Source organism: Myotis yumanensis, unplaced genomic scaffold (genome assembly GCF_028538775.1).
Source record: "Myotis yumanensis isolate MYYU_CA2020_CCGP unplaced genomic scaffold, mMyoYum1.0.hap1 SCAF_4, whole genome shotgun sequence".
NCBI classification, from domain to species: Eukaryota; Metazoa; Chordata; class Mammalia; order Chiroptera; family Vespertilionidae; genus Myotis; species Myotis yumanensis.
In genome coordinates this window covers 19288145-19310591 of record NW_027223755.1, presented here as the reverse complement: position 1 = coordinate 19310591, position 22447 = coordinate 19288145, and the positions used below count along the sequence as shown (strand labels likewise).

Sequence of the window (22447 nt, the reverse complement as noted above, 5' to 3'; positions counted from 1 at the left end):
AGACTCGTGTTTTGAATCACATAATGTTAAACATAATAGGAATGCTAGAAGACGCTGCCTCCAGTTTGTCTTTTAAATGTCCATGCTTTATTTTTAAGACCTGGATAAAAGGATGTGACAAAAAGCATCTAGACATTCTTTTTTTAAAATATATTTTTAATGATTTCAGAGAGGAAGGGAATGGAAGAGAGAGATAGAAACATCAATGATGAGAATCATTGATAGGCCACCTCCTGCACGCCCCCCACTGGGGACCGAGCCCGCAACCCGGGCATATGCCCTTGACTGGAATCAAACCTGGGACCCTTGAGTCCACAGGCTGACGCTCTATCCATTGAGCCAAACCAGCCAGGGCAACATCTACATTCTTGAACAATTTTCTCATGGTGGATCCATAGGTCTACGTGAATTGATACTTGAAGAAGAACTAATGAGAGTCAGCTAAGAAAGTTTAGTAAATGAAAGTTGGTCTCCCATGCAAATGTCTAGCTGCAAAATGTAAATGGTGCCAGATAATGTACTGCAGGTGGACTAACTTTTCAGGAGTCTAACTGTGGTTCACCAAAGATATTCATTCTGATGATACAAAGGATCGTATTACCCCTATAATTTTAAATGTTCTATGTGAGAAAATATTCACTATCACTCTTCTTGAAATGCTGGTCCTGGAAATACTTTGTAAAGACTTACTATCTTATCAGAGTCATTTTAAAGAGGCCCCTGGCCAAAGATAGAACAGTTGAGTATGGTGAGGATGACGACACCGATAGACCAGAAGGTACCACAGCTGTTTGAATCCAAAATGCTCCGTTATGGCAGCTCTGCCTGGTCACATTTGACAGATGCAGGGGACCTGTAGCATCGAGAGCGTGACGAGTACAATTTGAAACTGACATTGACAAGTCACTGCAGAGAGAGACAGATGACGAGGGAGCTCTGAATAAAAAGATTTTTAAGTCAACTGAAAAAAAATAGATAATATCAATGATTCTTTCCTCAGAGAATTCCAAGTAGGTAAATTTTTCTCATATTTAAGAGAAACAACATTTTTTATGTATGAGTTGATGCTACAGTTGTTAATGAGACGAAGTTATTAGGACTGTTTCAAGCAGGAAACTCTGCTCTCTGCACTCCATAAAATCAGCCTGGGATATAATACGCAAAATAAAATTTATGTTGTTACTAATAGTACAAACCATACATGATTTATGGAGAAGGCACTAGAATTGCATTATCACTAGAGTATATATGTGTGTATATATACTAGTATGTATATTTGTTTTTAATTTTGAAAGCTTAAACTTACTACAGATTTAATAAAGAATAAAATTTCTAGTTTTGTTCCTTTTCCCTCTACTGTTGTTGCTGCTACATGGCTAAATGTTATGATTGCTCTGCTTTTTTCCTTGTGGATGAGAAGTGCTTATTATGATTAAACACATAGGATCAGGGAGAAGGAAAATTAGCAGTTATATAGGATAATAAGGACAAAGCACAATTTAAACCCCAACATTGAAGTTCCTTTCTGTCTCCTCAGACATAGGCCTTGGCCTTGTATTATAAGCTCAAGCTCCCTGATTGAAAAAGTTCACAAGAAGAAAAGTCATTTTTAAAACTCACTTTTTATAGCAAGTTTCCAGCTAAGGAGATATATCCACAGTCCACAATTGACTTTATAACATGTAATAACTTTTAAAATTCTTATTTTAAAATTGAAGACAATGTTGTGAAGTGTGATCACTGTAGATTTTATAAGTATTTCTAAATAATCAGGTATATTACTTTCCATATAATGCATTAGCTTGAAAATTTAGATTGATTTGGTTTTTGTATTTACAATAGAAATAAAAACAACTATCAAACATACGTATGTGCATTATCTGACATTTTCATATATGTAATAATAGGAAGAGTGAGAAAGATGTGTGTACTCATTAAAAATACAATAAATTTTTACTCATTGAACCAACTATACATAACTATTCATTGCATGTAAAGGTAGGGGAGAGTTTTCTTTCTATATTCAGGTGACATATTACAATGATGTCATGGCATTTCTAGGTATTTATCAGATAGCTTCCCATGGAGAAATATCATTCTTAGTCTTATCTATCATTGTTTACTTCAAAATTGCACAACTTATAGTCAAGTATTTATGGATAAGATAAATTACATTGCAGCTTTAATTTTTCAGGTTTACAACTCTTACTCATGACATAGAAAATGAAGAGAGATTTAGAATCCATTGCAAGCATGTAACTATAGTTTCATAAAATTTTATGTTCTACAAAATATAACGTGATAAAAATGTGAAGTGCAGAAAATATTTTACATTATTTGCTCTTCATGTCTACAAGTTTTGGGCCATTTAAAAAGTTAAATATGAGGGGGGAAATATTTTTATTTTTGTTAAAGAAAACTTCCAAAATAGGTTAAAATGAAATGGAAAAAAAAAAACACATGAAAGAGAAAGTGAATTATTTAGACTAAGACATGTGAGTTTTGTTTCCAGTCTCTCAACTTTCGAGCTGTAATATATTGGAGAAATATTTTAATATCCCCAGCTTCAGGCTCCTCACTGGCATTGCTAAGAAGGAAAAATATTATTAATGATGTCAAAGAAGACAATACTTATAAAAAATTAGTACATCTCTATAAATTATTTAAATAGAAAAGATTAGTATAATTATGAATAATCAAATGATCCCATTTCGTTTGATATATATCGTTCTTTGCCCACACAATAAAGCTTATGTCTACTAATTTTACTCTTCGTTATTTTTCCGGTGTTGCTAATGGAGCTTGAAATTGATGTGGCCATTTGTAAGCCAGCATCGATTTGTTCTCAGTCCCTGATGCCTTTTGGTGGTACTGACTTTTTCCCATATAAATTCTGTAACACATTTACATATGAAATCATAATGAAATACATTGAATGTAATTCATCTCGCCTGCAACCATTAGAAAGCTAGGTTGTTGTTTTTTTATTTTTAAAGTTTTAAAATTGTATAGGCCAATAATATTTTGATTTATTAAACATTATAAGGTTGACTTCAATTCCAAGTGGCCCCCAAATAGGAGCAGGTAATTTTACTTGGTTTAATGGAAAGAACTCTGGGCAGAGTTGGATAACCCAGTTTCTATTTTGATTGCTGTAATTAACTAGCTCTATAATACTGAGGAAATCACTTAGCCTTTTGGATTCTCAATTTCCTCATTTGTGAAAAGAAGTAATTGAAACAATGTTCTCCAAGGGCTTTCCAGTCCCAAAGGCCTGATCGGTGTCATTACAGAAGCCATTGCTTTGACACTGTTTTCTGTTCTTTTTAAATCTATACCCCTTCTTAACAATTCAAATCACACTAAAAATACTATGGGAATACCCGATCCCAGGTATCCCAATTTGGTTTAATTGATGCCTATGACCAACATAATTGGGTGACAGCCAGAGTGGCCATTCTCTCCAGTCTAGGAATTAATTATGCAACGCGCTGGATTGATCAGTTCGAGTCCTGGTAGAAATAGTTCTGGAACAAGAAAGACATAGCCTACACCTCTGTTAGGCAGCTTTTAAAGACAGTTTTTGTAGGTGAACTGATATATATCTGAGCTGGCTGCTCAAATGCCTTATTATTCTCCTTCCCAGAAACAGGGTCAATAAATTTCAAGCATCATTAGCAGCAAGTACGTACTCAAAACCAACAAATTACATGGCAACTTTTCAGAGAAGGCTTCAGGATATAAAAGGGATGGCAAGTTCGTTATATCTTCAAGAACAGAAGGATCATAGAAGCGAAAGCACTCAACATTTTATCAGGCAATAAGTGAAGCCTGTTGCAAGCTAAAATACAGTATTGTTTGTATTTTTTATGTCAGAGGAATTAAAGAGAAATCATGTTCAGCACATTGCTTTCCACCCAGAAGGTAGGGGAGTGACTTGGGCAGTAGCTATGTTGTGGATTCAGAAAGGTTCAAGCAGAGGATTTCAAAAGTGTTCTGTGAATTGTGATGCCTTTCCCACTGAATATCTGTGATTTTGAATTGGGGAAGGGGAGTAGGAAGAAACTGTGCACACTGACCCTGCTTCATTCAACACATATTTTGCATAATGATGTCGCGGCTAAGCTTTCATTACAGGAAATTCTATGTTTAAAGAAATGCTTAGGACAGCTGGCTTACAGAATACCTGCATGGGGCGTGATGGAAGTACTGAATCCATGCATTTGATTCAAGTTTAATTAACTGTTATTATTTGAATGGCAGAGCAGAGGCCTATGATACAACCTAAGTGTGACACCTTTCATTTCACTTCCCACAACAGTTTACATGATGAAAGATCTGCCCTCAATCCTATGCTCATCACACACTAGATCATTCATTTACCTCATTCAAAAGGTAAGATTGGGCCTAGCTGGTTTGGCTCAGTGGATAGAGTGTGGGTCTGCGTGTACTCATTAAAAAATACAATCAATTTTTACTCATTTAACCAACTATAGACTGGGCCTGCAGACTGGAGGGTCCTTGGTTCGATTCAGGTTAAGGGCACATGTCTGGGTTGCAGGCTCAATCCCCAGTAGGGGGTGTGCAGGAGGCAGCCAATCAATGATTCTCTCTCTCTCATCATTGCTGTTTCTCTCTCTCTCTCTCCCTCTCCCTTTATATATATTTAAAGTTAAGATTGGGAGATATTTCACTTTGATCTAAAACAGGAAAACAGAATCCTTTTCTACTACCACCAGTGAAGTGGGGACTGCCCTCAGCTCCTCGAGGTCACCCCTCTGTATCAGCAATTCCCCACATGGGTGTTTGTGTGCTCCTACGCCAGCTGGGGCATGTATCTCTGACCTCTATGTCTACACCTGGAAAAAGCCCTCTTGCTTTTAAAGGCCGTCTGTGATTAGGTCAGTGCCACTGAACCTAGGCCTAGAGTTAAATCCACAGGCTTCGCAGTCCTGGGGTTATGCAGAGAGTATACACCAAGGGGAGCGAAATCCTGGGCAACATTGTACAATCCTGCGGCCTCACCCTATGTCTGAACACATCATAATGAAGAATGAAGATTTGATTTGAATTTAATTTTGTATGAAATACAAGTTTTATGATCTACAATAATACAATCAGGTATAATTGGACCCTGTTTAATCTCAGAAATTCTGTCTATAACTTATCTTAATCAGCAGCTAGTGATATATGGACCTGAAAATTATAAAAAGCAGTGAAAGGAGTTAAGTGAATGAACTATGTTGTAATTGTGGAAATCATGCAACTATACAACCTATAATATTCATATGTTAGCTTTAGTAAAGTGTGATGTATTCACACATACATATTCAACTTAAGTCCATGAATTATTGGGAAAATTTAATAACGAAGTGATTAAGTAACTTTTGAAAACAATGAAACTTTGATTTAAGGTCTCCATTAATATTAAATTAAGCATCTGCTTTTATAATCCAGAATTTCTTTTTTATTTGACCTTTATAAATGCAATAGCCTGAAATCAACTTATTTTACTCAGGCATCCAATAATATATATTTGTGAAAAGCAGTCAAAATTGAGCTTCCAACACCTGGAAAAGATGTTTTTATTTTATTTTTTTAATTTTTCTTTCCTATTTATATTTGAAGTGAAAGTATTATCTCTTTGGAGGTTTCTTCAGAATCCTATTAGCCCTATTGGGAAATAAGTGAGCCCTGCGAATTATTTCTTCCTTAATGTGTCTATAATAAGATCTTTAGAAAAAAAAAAATCTCTGGTTAACCTGCACTCAGAAACAAGGTTCAACTTACTGCATTTCTAATACAGAGCAGTTACTATTTCTGTTTAACATATTGAAATTTAGCATTAAGATTATTCATGTTCATACTATTTGGCAAAAAGTGAATATTTAATACATACAGATCATGCAAATAAGATAATATTTATTTATACAAAACTGAGAGATATATTGCCAAAACCGGTTTGGCTCAGTGGATAGAGCGTCGGCCTGCGGACTGAAGGGTCCCGGGTTCGATTCCGGTCAGGGGCATGTGCCTTGGTTGTGGGCACATCCCCAGTGGGAGATGTGCGGGAGGCAGCTGGTCGATGTTTCTCTCTCGTCGATGTTTCTAACTCTCTATCTCTCTCCCTTCCTCTCTGTAAAAAAATCAATAAAATATATTTAAAAAAAAACAAAAAAACAAAAAAAAAAAAAAAAAAAAAAAAAAAACTGAGAGATATGAATACTTAACAGTAAGTTTGACATAAAACAGCTTGACTCATAATATGAAAAACGCAATCTGTACTTGGATTTATTTTTTCTGTGTTTGTAATATTATATTTTCAAAATCCATTTAAAGTATTTATTATAAAGTGAGGAAAGGAAATAAAAGACTTCAATGAGGTGGTTTTGTAATTAAGACATAAAGCAATTTCTACAGTAATGCATGCTACAGAAAATGGGTCACCTTCAAACCACCCTTGAAAATAAGCAGATAACATAATTTCAGATTGCATTATCTAAAGAGCATTGTTATAGTATGTATATCTACATAGTCTTTTTTTCAGTTTTCAAAAAATGTCCATATGTGAGCAGGTTAAAACACAAATGCTCTTTTCATCTTTTTTTTCCCCCTCACATACAACATGTATACACACACGCCTAAATATCCTCACATTCTCACATCTACTTATAAGGTCATTAGTTAATTGTGAGAATGAAAGTATACATGTTAGTGACTGTTTTTCTAACTAAGTGGAGAGGAGAAGGAGGAAGGGGACTGGATAAAATAAGGTGAAGGGATTAGCCACAGAACATAGAGGGATAATACATAGACACAGACAACAATATATTTATGAGCAAAGGGATGGGGAGAGAGGGTCTGGGTGAGGTAGGATAGGGGGTGTGGATGTGGACATATGTAATAATGTCAACAATAAAAAAATGGGGTTACTTCACTATGTTCTTAACATAATGGATTTCTATATGTTTCAAAGCAAATTATGTTATAAAATGTGTACAAACCTAGTAAAAACAGTTTCAATTGAAATGTTTTGATATAAAAGCAAGTATATTCTCTTCAACATAAATGTTCATTTTTTAGGTGACTATTAATTATCCCAAATATATAATTGACACGTAATATATTGGAATTATTTCTAACTATGAATATATAAATTGGTATTTTAAATAAAACACAAACATAACATGCTTTTTAAAATATATAGTATATGCTTTTTAAATTTTCAATAGGAAAGTGTGATTTGAGAAGCACAAAACTATAAAAAGAAACCATTTTGAATGAATATTATTGTTGATACATACTAGAGGCACAGTGCACGGATTCATGCACAGGTGGGGTCCCTTGGCCTGGTCTGCAGGGATCCAGCCGAAACCAGCTCTCTGACATCCCCTGAGGGGTCCTGGATTGCAAGAGGGAGTCATTGAAGTGCAGCAGCTCTTGCATTGAGTGTCTGCCCCCTGGTGGTCAGTGCGCATCATAGCTACCGGTTTGACGGTCAAATGGTCAGCTGGTTGGCGGAGGCTTAGGCTTTTATATATATAGACTAGAGGCCCAGTTCACGACATTCATGCACGGGGGAAGGGGGAGTTCCTCAGCCAGGCCTGCACCCTTTTGCAGTCCAGGAGCCATCAGTAGGACATGCTTAGTGCTGCCGAGGAGGTGGGAGAGGCTCCCGCCACCGCCACAACACTCGCCAACCATGAGCCCGACTTCTGGCTGAGCTGCACTCCCCCTGTGGGAGTGCACTGACCACCAGGGGATAGCTCCTGTGATGAGTGTCTGCCCCCTGGTGGTCAGTGCACGTCATAGAGACTGGTTGTTCAGCTGTTCGGTCGATTTGCATATTACCCTTTTATTATATAGGATTGTCTCCAACTGTACTCCTGTCTTCTTGAGAGCAAGTACTAAGTTATGTTCTCTATTCTAGTATCTCCTGGAATCAACAATGGGCAGTCCAGAGAATTTTTTTAAAGCTTTATTGTTGAAAGTATTACAGGTATCACTTTTCCCGCTTTGACCCCTTCTAGCCCACCCCAACCCCCATCCCAGGCCTTTACCACCTATTGTCTGCGTCCATGGGTTATGCACACAAGTTCTTAAAGCATTTTTGAATTAAACTCTCTTAAGTAATGCATCCATAAGAATAGAATTTGGTTTTGCTCAAGCAAACTGATGGCACAAAACTAATTCTGTGTATTTTGCATCTGTGGTTTATCTAATTCTTGAACCAAAGATTTTGATGATTTTTTTTTAAAATTTGTCTCAAGAGAGACCCAGTTTTGAAAGTTAAGAAAAGTTATATTATAGTAATCAAATTGAACGAGTTTGGTTTAGTGCTAGTCCCAAAGACACACAGGGTTAGACTACCTGATTTGAATCTCAGCTTTGTATCTTTCTATTTGTATGTCTGGAGGCAACCTTGATTGTGCCATGATTCCTGTATCCACAAAATAAGGGCTAAGATTAGAGCTGTACTCATAGGGTTGTTCTGAACATCAGAGTGGTTTTAGATTTGCAAAGTGGTTTTAGACTCAAAGTCATTGGAAAATTGCCTAGCAAAAAGTAGAAGCCTGATAGGGTTTTCTGTCATTATTTCAGATCCAATTAGTTTTCTTGTGCCTATGAATATAAATTAATATGACTGAAAACAAATCTGACTTTACAGGGTTTATTTAGAGAGAAAGGAAGGGAAATTGATGTTATGAAGTTAAATTCTTTACAATATTCTCCAAATTTTACAATGTAAATATTAGAATCCATATTTTACATATGAGGATTCTGACATTTACATAAACTTAGTAACTTACACAGTAACATCCAGGTAAGAAGTAATGGGTTTGGAATTTTAGCCCCAAATGTCTGTCTGCTCAGGTTCATAGATTTTAGATCAGTCTATGTTTTACATTAGAGTTAAGATCTGTATCTGACTGCTGTATTAGAGCTATTAAATGCTTAGGCAAAGAGGTTAGGGTACAACATGCAGCTTTTGAAATATAATTTTTACATGTTGAACTATTTGACTTTAGTTAGATCTCTTTGATTGGAATTATCATGTTAGTATATCACTGATTAGTTTGAGAATTAAATAAAGCTTATAAAACTATTACAGATATTGAGTAAGTGCTAATAATAAAAATAATAATGTTGAGAAATTAATACTAGCAATAACAAATTAATAAATAATATATATGTAACAATGTATCATTGTTATTAATGAGCCATCATTTTTGTCCCTTTAAATCTAGAATGAAACATAAAAATCTACCTAGTATTCTGAAAAAATAACCACACTTAAAACCATACATAAAATGCACTTTTATTTCAAAAACAGAGATTCCATTAACGATGGTTTGATCAGAATAGTTTATTGTCTGGAAGTGTTTTGTTACCTAAAAAACGGCTCTGTGAAAAATGTTCTACAGCTTTGGAAATGTATGAAAAATTATTTTAACCTTCTCCTTCCATATTTTTCCTTCTAAATCCAGGCACCATGCCAATGACCTCTCAAACTTTTGCAGAAATACCTGTTAATATATTGTGACACTCTCAAATGATTTAATATAATCTGAGTGAGCTCAAGTTGTAAAATAGGACAACCTGAAAAAAAAACAAAACAGGATGCCTCTCACATATGACCACACATATAATAATCAAGGACAAAAGGAAAGATGAAAGAGAATATCTGGTGGATAGTATATTTTCTCTTTAGCAGTGTTAAATAACAAAAATTCAACGGAGTAGATTGAAAGATCAAATGGGCTTATTCAGTGATTCATGAATCAGGTAGCTTCCCATACAGTAAATAGCAAGGAGCTCTGCAGAGCTGGAGAAGGTTTTTATGGATGGAAAGGAGGCAGAAAAAGATGAGCAAAGGACTCATCACTTCATGCAAGATCACCCTCCTAAGGGGAAAGGAAGGAGTCTGTCTGGCAGTTGATCTCTCTAGTGCTGACCAAGTAGTTCCAGGTTGACTTGTTCAAGGTGACATCCCTGGGAGAGGTTGAGACAATTAGGTTAATTGACTTGGTTGGGTGATGTGGGGCACAGCACAAGATTCCATTTGGGGCCTGTTGGTTCCTTTTAGCAACAAGATGTATACTATATCCTAAAACATTAGCTTTTGTTGCTCCCAAGCATGGTAAATTGCCTTTGTTCTTTGCTCCTCCTTAGCATACCTCTGGGGAAATGTGGGCCTTTTTGAAATGGGTTTCTACTTTCTTAAATAGAAGTTGAAATATTTCCAGATGATAAATAGCTTTGGGTCTGTAACCCAGGCAGGGGAGTTCTCAACCCACATTGGGCTGTTGAAGGGAATTCCCAACCTTGTAAAGTAGTATTCCTCTTGCTAGAATGGCAACAATCAAGCGAGGAAGAACAAATGAGTCCCCTCCGGGAACAGAACGGAATAGATGTCAAATATTCTTGAGCATTCAGTGGCTTCAGAAAGAGAAAACGTTTGCATGATTCCATTACTCAGACAGAGTTATAAATCATCTTTGGGTCTGGTCTTCCTTTGTCAATAAACAACGAGTTAAAAACAATCGAATGGCACTGTAGCTAATAACAATGGCCACTGTGATGTTCCTGAGAACAGAGCAGGCATTAACAGGAAACCTAAGCAACTATAAAAAACACTTAGTACTTTATAAGATCACCAAGGAGAATCCAGCAAAAGTCATTTGTTTCATACATAATGAAATTTTTTCAGCCAAAGAAACTCACATAAAATTGCCTTATATTTATTTTTGCAAGTTTATCTGAATACATCCTGTATGTAAATAAAACAATTTCTCCTTTCAACAAACCCCATTCTCTCCCCATGCCTAGTAACCACCCCCTATCCGGGCAAATAGCAAATGAAAATAAAAATCACTGCTGGACACGGTAATATAAAAACATTTTATACTCTTAGGTGCACTTTTCAACCCAGAGAAAAGAAGAATAAATTCCTTTTTTTGTGCAGCGGTTTCTAAAATATAATCAGAGATATGCTAGTAAGTACTTGACTTTAGATTAGCTTTCTCGAAACTTTTTAGTCCTAAAATTCAGTTTCACTTACACTCTGACACTAGACCTCAGTATCTTTTTTAAGCCTCTTTTGGCATCTCATTTTCACGCTCCATCTGAGGTGACTTGGAAAACAGCAGAAAATAACAACACCACTTCCACAAAACAACTGCCTGGACACCGCATATTTCTACATCCACCATTTATGGAACTCTGTTTTTAGGACAAATGTTATTTTAAGTGTCAGTATTAGAAGATGATTTTATTGGAGTTGGCTGTGTCATTCAGTAAATAGTCATCACCTACCCAGAAAAAGCTTTTTAAAAATAATTGAAAAAGAAACATCGCTCGCTGTTATTTTTAAATGGCTCTGAAGGAGTTATTAGCTTTCTGTATGTGTAGCTTAAAGCCTCTGTATAAAAGGGCATCATGTGATTTTCTGAACACAACTCAGATGAGGCAAAGCACAAGAATTTCCCTTCTGCATCCTCCCTTCTTCATGCAAATAAACTAAGCTGTAGCTTTGCAGTGTAAGCTAAGCCTGAATTAGATTCCCAAGCTGAAAAATTAAAAATAAATTCATCTATAGAGATCAATTTCTGGAATCATTCAAGATTCAAAAATGTTGATAAAAGTGATCATGGTTTTGATCTTAAAAATCACCCTTGTATTTTGAGGAACTAAAAAGTTGGACACACACATTCATCACATTTTTTATTAAGAGAAAAGCAAAATCCATTGACTTCCTTAAATGAATATAATACGGAAATTTAAAAATAATTTTGAATAAAATCAAATGACACTGAAAATCATTATAATATATTGTTATTGAAAGTATTGACTCATTTATCATTTTTTAAAATATATTTTATTGGTTTTTTACAGAGAGGAAGGGAGAGGGATAGAGAGTTAGAAACATCAATGAGAAAGAAACATTGATCAGCTGTCTCCTGCACACCCCCTACTGGGGATGTGCCCACAACCAAGGTACATGCCCTTGACCGGAATCGAACCTGGGACTCTTTAGTCCGCAGGCTGACGCTCTATCCACTGAGCCAAACCGGTTAGGGCAACTCATTTATCATTTTAATAATTATGCATATATGTATATACAATAAGAAAACAATTACACAGACATATGAGAAAATATATGAATATGTTAATATATGTGAACCATTTTAAATATGTATATATTCATATACATTTATTAACATGAGTATATATAACTGAAAGTGTATAAAAATGATTAAAGAAGTTATCTCTAGGTAAGAGAGTTTCACTTTAGTTTATAACATTCTCTATTCAAGTTATTTAATATGTAATATGAAGAAGATTTTACAGTACCCAACATCAGGTGAACACCACTTATTTAATATTAGATTGATTGTGAATAAACACCTATAGTGTAAGCTAGTCACCTATGTGCCTGACTTAATCAGCACTGAATAACTGGTTTTGAATATTGCCTGCTAATGCAGGTTATTGCATGTGATCTCCTTTAAGGTATTATCCTGCAATGAGCTACTATAAAAATTCTAATCTTCTCAAGAGCTTTACATTAAAAAAGTTCATTTTCAGTTCAAAATTTAACATATATATTTTTTAATTTTTATCATTGAAAGCATATGTCCCCCTTCCTCCCTCATTGACTCCATCTAGCCTGCCCTGCCCCCACCCTCTGCCCCAAACCTTCAAATATTTTTTGAAGTTTTAATTTCTACAAAACTCAGATTTAAATTAGAAGGAAAAGGTGGAAGAGGAAGGAGTAGCAACACTGAATTTAATTTGGGTTTTGGAGAGAGCTGAAAACACATTTGCTTTTTTATTATGTCAGTTCAAAAAGAAAATGGTTCTGATTTTAGCTAAATGAAGATTTTTTTGGTAACTACTTGGATCACATTGTAAAAACCTATTTAGAATTTTCACTCCGTTTCCGCAATATTACCACATATTTTTTTGAGCTGTTGACAAAATGGATACAGTTTATAAAGTCATTGCTTTTGCATTGAACATTTGCCTGTCTCATATCTTTAGATGAATTTGAAAGCAAAAGCAATACCCAATGTGTTGGATATTTTTAATGGTATGGTTGGGATCTGTAATTTGAAATTCTGAGGTTCAAAGAAGATTTATCTACAGCTTGATTTTACGCTTGAACCTTCTTATGCTTCACAGCAGTTTATGAAGAATTGGAGCGGGGAGGGGGTGAGAGGCTTCCTCCTATAATTCATAGCATTTTACTTAGACTTGAGTAAAATATACAGAAACTTTCAAAGAAAAATCAAAATCTAGTGTCCCCTTATTGTGTTCTCATTCTCTTAATTAGATAACTTGCTCAGGTCTAAATCCTTTGCTTATACTTATATACATATATACTTTCAGAGCAAATTTTGAGATCAATATAAATTTACAAAATGAATATATTTATGTTAATAACATTAATTTGAATGATGATGTTATCTTACTGAACCTAAACTAAAATGTAGAGTTTAAGAGCAAAAGTATGTAAAAGAAGCAAATAGGACCCAGAGACAGAGAAGCATCCATCAGACCATCAAGCCTCAGAGGGAAGGCAGGGGAGGGTAGGGGTAAGGGGGAGAGATCAACCAAAGGACTTGTATGCATGCATATAAGCCTAACCAATGGACACAGACACCAGGGGGGTGAGGGCATGAGTGGGGGCAATGAGGGGAATAAGGACACATATGAAATACCTTAATCAATAAAGAAAAAAAGAAGCGAATAGATACAAGTGTTCAAAATCCTTGTATTTATGCATGCTCATGTATTTGGGGACTGTACTTCTGATATCTGCAATGTACTGAGCAATAGGATGGATTGAGAGAAAGCTGGAGTGAAGGACATATAGGGGATCTATCTCTGCGAGAAGTCAAGTAGATTCAAAGGTGAATGGTGGAGCCTTTGGGATATACAGGTGTTCGCCATATATTTTTCAAATTTTTGTTTTTTTGTGTGTTTAAAATGTTTATAATTAAAAAGTTGGTGAACAAAAACAAACAGAAAAAAGGAATTATATTGTTTTTGTTTACCTTTTCTGATTAAAAATTGTACTGAAAGTATGGCTTTTTAACCTAGAACCATATCTTTAATGGTCTTCATTCTCTCTCTCTCTCTCTCTCTCTCTCTCTCTCTCTCTCTCTCTCTCTCCCTCTCTCCCTAAAGCTCCATTCTGACTTAGATAAGGGAGAGGGCACTGTTAAATACACCCTCTCTGGAGATGGCGCTGGCACCGTTTTCACCATTGATGAAACTACAGGGGACATTCATGCAATAAGGAGCCTGGATAGAGAAGAAAAACCTTTCTACACGCTTCGTGCTCAAGCTGTGGACATAGAAACCAGGAAGCCCCTGGAGCCTGAATCAGAATTCATCATCAAAGTGCAGGATATTAATGATAATGAGCCAAAGTTTTTGGATGGACCATATGTTGCTAGTGTCCCAGAAATGTCTCCTGTGGGTGAGTAAACAAACCAGAATTCTATCAGATGCTACAAGACCTTTTCACATTTATTTTCTGCAGGTTGACGTAAACATCTTACTTGTAACCCAGAAGAGTATTCTTTCACTGTAGAGCAGTGGTTCTCAACCTTCCTAATGCCGCGACCCTTTAATACAGTTCCTCATGTTGTGGTGACCCCCAACCATAAAATTATTTTCGTTGCTACTTCATAACTAATTTTGCTACTGTTATAAGTCATAACGTAAATATCTGATATGCAGGATGTATTTTCATTGTTACAAATTGAACATAATTAAAGCATAGTGATTAATCACAAAAACAATATGTAATTATATATGTGTTTTCCAATGGTCTTAGGTGACCCCTGTGAAAGGGTCGTTCGACCCCCAAGGGGGTTGCGACCCACAGATTGAGAACCGCTGCTGTAGAGGATACAACAGTTTCATTTATTTTTTCCAATTTTCTTTCTATTTAACTTCCTTTTTGCTGCATTCTAAATATATAAGTAGATAAATAAATATCTAGGACATAAAACATTCTTTCCCATATTTACATTTCCCTGAACTCACAAAAGTCCTCTCTTTGCACTGAAATTGATGTCATTACCATTCCAGATACCTATATAGCTGGAGGTAACCACCACACTCAACAAATAGTAGATAGTAATCCTTGGCTGAAGGTAAATTATCCACAACATGTGTCACAGCTGAGCCTGAAGGTGGTCCAGAAAGGGGTGTGTTGCATCCTTTGTTGCTTTCATTGGAAATCCCAGAAGGGTGATATTGTTTTCTTTGTGGCTGTAGGTCACCATAGTGGTTAAGCCATCACCCTAGGAAACAAATATGATTATGAAGTCAGTATTAGAGTAATTTTACAATTAAGCTTTTAGTATCATCTTCATTCTTTATAATTAATAATAATGTAAAATCAGCCCGACTGGCATGGCTCAGTGATTGAGCATCGACCTATGAACCAGAAGGTCACAGTTCAATTCCCAGTCAGAGCTCCTGCCCAGGTTATGGGCTCCTTCCTCAGTGTGGGGCGTACAGGAGGCAGCCAATCAATGATTCTCGCTCATCAATGATGTTTCTGTCACTCTCCCTCTCTCTTCATCTCTGAACTCAATAAAAAATACATTTAAAAAATAAAGTCACATTTCAATAACAACCTAAACTGATAAAGCCCTATAATATTTATTTTATGGTTGATGAGTTAAGGGTTCCAGCTTTACTGACAATTTTAAATTATAACAATTATTTCTCAGTCACCATTGCCAATACCTCAACTTATTTCAAAGTAAATTTTAGTTTCTAGCTCTTTTGTAAGAGAAAGCTACTCATCACTTCCAAGTAACAACTTGAAACTCCTATGTGAGCTGTTGCTAATATTTCCCAAGTCTCACATTCCTCAGGGGGCTTCTGCTACCCTTACAGGCATGGTAGACACACAAGGAATGTTGCACCGAGTACCCTAAGGGCAGAAGCAGGTTACTGGCTACAGGAGTTTTCACAGGGATTGATCATAAATGCATGCACTTGAAATTGTGTCTGTGACCTTATCGGGCATTCAAAGACCATATTCTCTCCTTGACCGGAGAAATTAGCTCAGAGTACTTCACTTAGACTTAAAGTTTTGTATGTGTATTCAAGGCTACATATCTGTTATTCCGTGTCTGCTACATTTTTTGAGCTGCCTCTTTTATGTGGTGCTATGGTTGCTAGAGATTTAGAAATATAATTGGAAGAAATCTTATTAGAAAAGAAGACCCTGAAAAGGGAAAGAGCAATTTCTTAAAATTGTGCTTTGATTTTACAGGGGCGAGGGGGGAATGAAAGTAATATTTTGAGAAAAAATAATATGGCTTTTAAGAAGACAATGCCCTTTAGTAATAAATGGTTTACCAGTAACCTGCTCTGACTTCATGAAAATTGGAGATATTTATGTGAATTCATGACCCTCAGTGACGCTTTATTACCTGAACAGCATCCTTAAACCAACATACACACTTCTCTCCAGTATTAGAAAATTACCTTACAAAGGTTTTTGTTGTGCCAATTAGGATAAGGGGTAGCTACAGAGTCTGAGCCCTTAAATAAGGAGTTCACAGCTAGTGTTTGAAGAGAAAAATAAATCTGAAAAATCAGGCAAGTGGTAGGTGAGGGAGAACACAATAGCTTTTGCATGCTATTGGGTGGAGACATGGTTTTCTGTGCTTCCGGGAGGTATTAGAAAGATCTACAGAAAAATATATTGTATCTCCATAATATACTCATTCCAAACAAATACTAAAAAGTCTAAATACCACATCCAAATTAAATATTATAAATTTAATATCAACCAGGCGCTAATTTTGCCATGTCCCACAATCTTGCCTATACACATATAACTAAAAGCACAGGAGACACAGTTGGATCTGTGGTATCTGATGTTTTTGTTTTTATACGGCCAACCTAAAGCTAACCAAAACTAACAGTGTACCCAGGCATCATACTGATGTTCCCAGAGCTCCTGAACTCCATTCCTAAGCATAGCCTTCTTACCCTATGGAAATACTTCACTGCTCTAAGTCACTTTGTCCAACAATTATTTTTAATTTTTCTTAGAACTTAAAAATAATTTTTGATCAAGGCCAAATGCAGCTTACCATGTTGTATTGGTCAGTACAGCTATTGTTTCAGTAAATCTCACCTTCAGTTTTATACACTGTGTTTGAGATATTCTCTAGGAAATAGCTATGCTTTCCCAATAACTGAGAATGTTTCTACTTCATTTTCAATAAAAGAGAAGAATCACACAAACTAAAACTACATATAGTAAAATAGCTATTTTAATTTTTACTATAAATATCAAGAGATATTGAAATATTGAAACAAAGCTTATTTTTTTTTAAATATATTTTATTGATTTTTTACAGAGAGGAAGTGAGAGAGAGAGAGTTAGAAACATCGATGACAGAGAAACATCGATCAGCTGCCTCCTGCACATCTCCTACTGGGGATGTGCCCGCAACCCAGGTACATGCCCTTGACCGGAATCGAACCTGGGACCCCTCAGTCCGCAGGCCGACGCTCTATCCACTGAGCCAAACCGGTTTCGGCTGAAACAAAGCTTATTATGCAAATGCTTATTTAGCAATAGGGAAGTGTACAGGTAAAAATATGAACAATTAAACCTGGAATAAAGATTAACTAAAGTGAAAATATAAGAAACAAAACTGTACAAAAGGGGAAATGGTGGTGAGCAGGGTACATAAAGATTTCAGAGGAAAATCAAGATTTGAGATCTGGAAGACTGTGAAATATATTTGGTTCCTGAAAGTTTAAGAAAATTCTAGTGAATCTGTGAATTGTTTAAGAGAAAGGTCACTTTGTTACTAACTTGTGTGACATCCAATATGCCATGGAAGTGACATTCATAGTTACAGTGCTTTTACTGTGACCTAAGGAAATTACTTAACGATGCGGATATTCTCAACTCAGAGTTACTCCTGAGAGACAAATTTGGAATTATGAATGCGGTCTTAATTCTTTAAGGTCACTGGAGTGACAATGAGTTACTGTAATGTGTCCTCTTCCATATCTGGTAATTTTGAATCAGTGTGGTCTGTTTGAAGTTACTTTCCCTCTCAGAGTGCTGATAGGTCTAACATCTTCAAATCCATATTCATACTTGTATTCTCTTCTGCCTGAGGTAAGCCATTATGAAACAGCTGTTTTGGAAATCAGGTCGCTATGACACGTTTTATTGATGTCAATTCTGAATCATAATTTATGTAGTAAGAACTACCATTCTACCATTTTCTGAGCTATAGTTAAGGGTCAGAAGATCTAAATAGAGATTTCCATTCCCTACTTCATTTAATCATTATGAAAATTTCATGCAATGTTTTTTTTTATAATTTGATCTTTATTTTTATATGAAAACTTAACTCTTGTGTATCAGAAAGTACAAATGACTCCAAGGTTCTTTAGAATAAAATTAATTGCAATTTATTATACCATTTATTTTTAGGTTAGTAATTTTTTTAAATATTTTTATTGATTTTTTTCCAGAGAGGAAGGGAGAGGGATAGAGAGTTAGACACATCAATGAGAAAGAAACATCGACCAGCTGCCTCCTGCACACCCCCTACTGGAGATGTGCCCGCAACCAAGGTACATGCCCTTGACCGGAATCGAACCTGGGACCCTCTGGTCCGCAGGCCGACGCTCTATCCACTGAGCCAAACCGGTCAGGGCTAGGTTAGTAATTTTTGGTGGGGCTTACTAAATTCAGTGTTTTGTGTTTGTTTTTTATCTCAGCTGAGCTGGTCCTTTAGATATTACCCTTATTTATTTTAATTATATCTTACTTTCTGGCCCAAAACTTTCTGTTTTGGACTTGTCTTACACACTTTGCCTGCCCCAGTCCTTTAATATGCTATTTTTACAGGAAGCCCTCTTATATAAAGATTAGTATTTAAAAGCCAAAATCTGGTTTCTATATGTATTCTTTTCTATTTGCTATTAGAGTGTCATTACCCCCAGTCAATAGGCACAACAAAAGCATCTATCTAAATATATATATATATATGTATATATATATATATATATATATATATATAGAGAGAGAGAGAGAGAGAGAGAGAGAAGATATTTGTGTGTCTTTTTACATATATTGAAAACCATGATTTCATTCCAGTACCCCAACTCCAATCTAACACCATCATTTATTCCAGTTTTTCTTCACTCCTTTTATAATTTATAACTCTGTTTTCTGAGAGTGAGAAATCTAGCGCTTTTTATATTGAATTTATTTTATTTGATCAAGCCCCCATGTATAACCAATCTTTCATTGTCACCAACCCTGCAAACCCCTTGCACATGCCCCGAGGACTCCATTCCAGCCTTGACAATCTGAGCTGGCTGTTTCCACTATTTTCTCTCTCTCACTGGAGGTTATGCTCACTTCACAAGCTCTGAGTTCCCACCCACAGATGCCTCCCTTGCATCCACAGGTCTCTGATACCCATTGCTCACACTTCTGTGTGGACGCCTTCCTCTGTCTGCTCCAACACCTTGCTCTGGCCTATTGCACCTGCAGCCCAACAATTCCATTCCCATCTGTCTGCCCGCATGAAAGCCTACCTCTTCCCACCCCTGCTAAGCTTGAGGACTGAATTCTTCTAGATCAGCAAAGAGGAAGGAGTTACCTTTGATTCTTAAAGGGACTTGGAGTGTTCTTAGAACTGACAGCCTCTGGATTGTATTTTGACTTGTATAAATGGTGTTTAAAGCAGTGGTCTTTCATTCAGTTTTTCCTTCTCAATTTGTTGAGCTATCCAAGTTGTTTTGTGAGAGCCAAAGATGACCCAGGAAGTGTTTGATAAGGCCCAAATCCATTTTCCCCACCGCAATACTGGTTTTTCATGCTGGACAGTAGCTTTTCTATTCTCAAGAAACTAGCAGGGCAAAAAGCCTAAGATGTAGAGGACCCAGTTAATAATCTTATTCCTTTTCTTTTCCCATAGAGTCACTCCCTCTGACAGGAGCTCAATATTTACGACTGTTTTTTTGTGTGTTTTTTTCTACAAACCGCACCAAATCTATTCAAAAACCTTACAGACTCTCTATTCCAATTCAAAATTTCTTTGGCACAGAGCACTCTTTTACCTTAATGTGTGGAGACAAGCTGTTGATTTGTAAGAAACACCAATTATCAGGTGACACTTCTGCTTTGGAATCTGCTGACTCACTGAAAAACCTTTGCTGACACTGAGCAGGGCCCAGTGATCCCTCCAGGGTCCGCGTGGTGTCCACACCACAAGCATGGCCGAGCTCTTTTCCTGGCCACGGGCTGTTATGACTGTGTGTTCAGGGAGCATTTTATTCCTCTGTTTGATTCCTATGATTTTATTAGTGGTACAATTGCAAAGGTAATGGTATTGACAGTTTTTTTATGGCTTCGAGAGAAGTGTATGAATTGTTTTTGTAGCAGCGCAGTGTGTCCCCAAACATAAACCATGCTACACTGATAGTTGCTTCAGCAGCCACTGATCAGCAATAAATGTTAAAAATTAACAAGAAGTTCTTTTTTTCTCTCTAACAGCCAAATGACTCTAAGCGTTAAATATATGTTAGCAGGAGTTGCTTTTTGGCCACTGAGTACTGCAAAACATTAAACATATTTTCAAAGTATTACTCTTTCCCCAGCCTCCAAGTGGTTGTAAACATTAAATATGTTTTGTAAAAACTGCTTTGCCAGCTACTGGCAGGATAGCTGTGAGCATCATTTTTCTTTAAGGCCGTCTTCCAGCCGAGGGACTGTTTTTTCTTATTTGCTCTATTCTGGTTAGTGTCTGTACACAGACGCAGGCAAAAGGCTACCTCGGCCCAATTGTCTCTTGCTTTATGGCAAGTGCTCATGGGAGAGCAGTGGTACCTACATAAACCCTGCGGGCAATAGGAGTTTTCAGGGTTCAATTGTTTGTACTGGGTAGTCCACGTGGATGTCAGCTACATTTTCCAAAACAATTTTTGTTTCTGCTTTTCATTGTGCAATGCGTTGAGGTCAGAAGATGGACTTAAACTAAGCTTGGTATTACAAATGATAACTTTAGGCAACCAGACACTGATGGATTACACCCATCCATCCAGGTGAAAATAGTCCATCCAGTGAGCAGACTCAAAGACAGTCAAGATGGCAGGACTACTAACTTAATGAGATCTTTAACCCAAACAATATGAAGGACTTGAAGTCTGTGTCTGTCTATAACTCAGTATGACAAGCGCATGGAATTCAGATTCAAAGGCAGTGAAGAGCATGCCACTCTATAAAAATCTATGTAGGAATTAACCTGGGAAATCTGTGTTTTTTAACCAAATTCACAATAAAAACCAAGTGTGGCACCGGAGTCAATTGAAAAAAAAAAAGAAACTGATTTATATAGGATCCAAGTGTTTCCCAAATCATATAGTATTGTATTTTGCCGATAATATTATTCTAGGTGTATGTTTAACAGATTCAAATGAGATACCTATTAGTTACCAGATAATTTTAGGTACTAGGAGTAGAACAGTGAGAAGAATCTGGCCAAACCCTTGTCCGCAGAAAGCATTCCTTCTAAAGGTCTATTGCAGTACAACACCTGTTTGTGTTGGAATACAGTGACACACACGCTCATTTATTTACGGATTGTCTGTGCCTGCTTTCACACTACCATGGCAGAGTGGGCCACAAGACTAAAGTGTCTGCTATTAATCCTTTGTAGGAAAATTTGTTGAGACATGAGTTAGTGGATTGAGTATCAGAGAAGAGGTTAAGATCCACAATTTAAATATACCTATGAATAAAAAGTGTTTACTCTATAAAACACCTCCTCAAAAACACAGGGAAGAAAGAGAGAGAGAGAGAGAGAGAGAGAGAGAGAGAGAGAGAGAGAGAAGAACAGAGATAAAATAAGGAGTGTAAGTAAGTCTCACAATAACATGAGGAATAAAATCAGATGCTCCATTTAGCCCATCCTGAAAGGAATAGTTTTAACTTTATTAAAATTACTTAAGTGCTGTTTCAAAGTACTAGCAGTTCATGATAAAATATTTTTTATTTCCCTGCAAAATATAATTATTCTTTCAGCTATGTAACCATATCTTTCTTAAATTAAAAGTATAAGTTTAAAACTAAATCTAAGAAGATTGAAAGAGGGCAACCTTCAGATTGGGTTGAAACATTCCTACCCCAAATGATTTTTCAGGAACCATAAGTTCTTTCACCTCACTGATATGAGTGGTGAAAAAAAACTGAAAAATTACTGAAAACAAATTCAATAACAACAGCCAGTGTTAACATGCACTGCACAATAACCGTTACAGGAAAGCTGTTCATACAGTAAGGTCAGAGAGAGTTTACTAAGGTTGCCACTATTTTCATTTCTGACCAAGAAACTGAAACTTGAAAGTAAGGAAATCAGAAGGTACC

At 36.3% G+C, this 22447-nt stretch overlaps 1 protein-coding gene across 3 annotated transcripts in view; it reads left to right on the top strand.

Annotated features, from left to right (window-relative positions):
• Positions 1 to 22447, top strand: part of CDH12 (cadherin 12) — a 718639-nt gene that overhangs the window by 581371 nt on the left and 114821 nt on the right. For all 3 annotated transcript variants that reach the window (XM_070411429.1, XM_070411431.1, XM_070411430.1), the window contains one exon: positions 14194 to 14488. In XM_070411429.1, coding sequence (XP_070267530.1) covers positions 14194 to 14488 — 295 coding nt within the window. The remainder of the gene's footprint in view (positions 1 to 14193; positions 14489 to 22447) is intronic.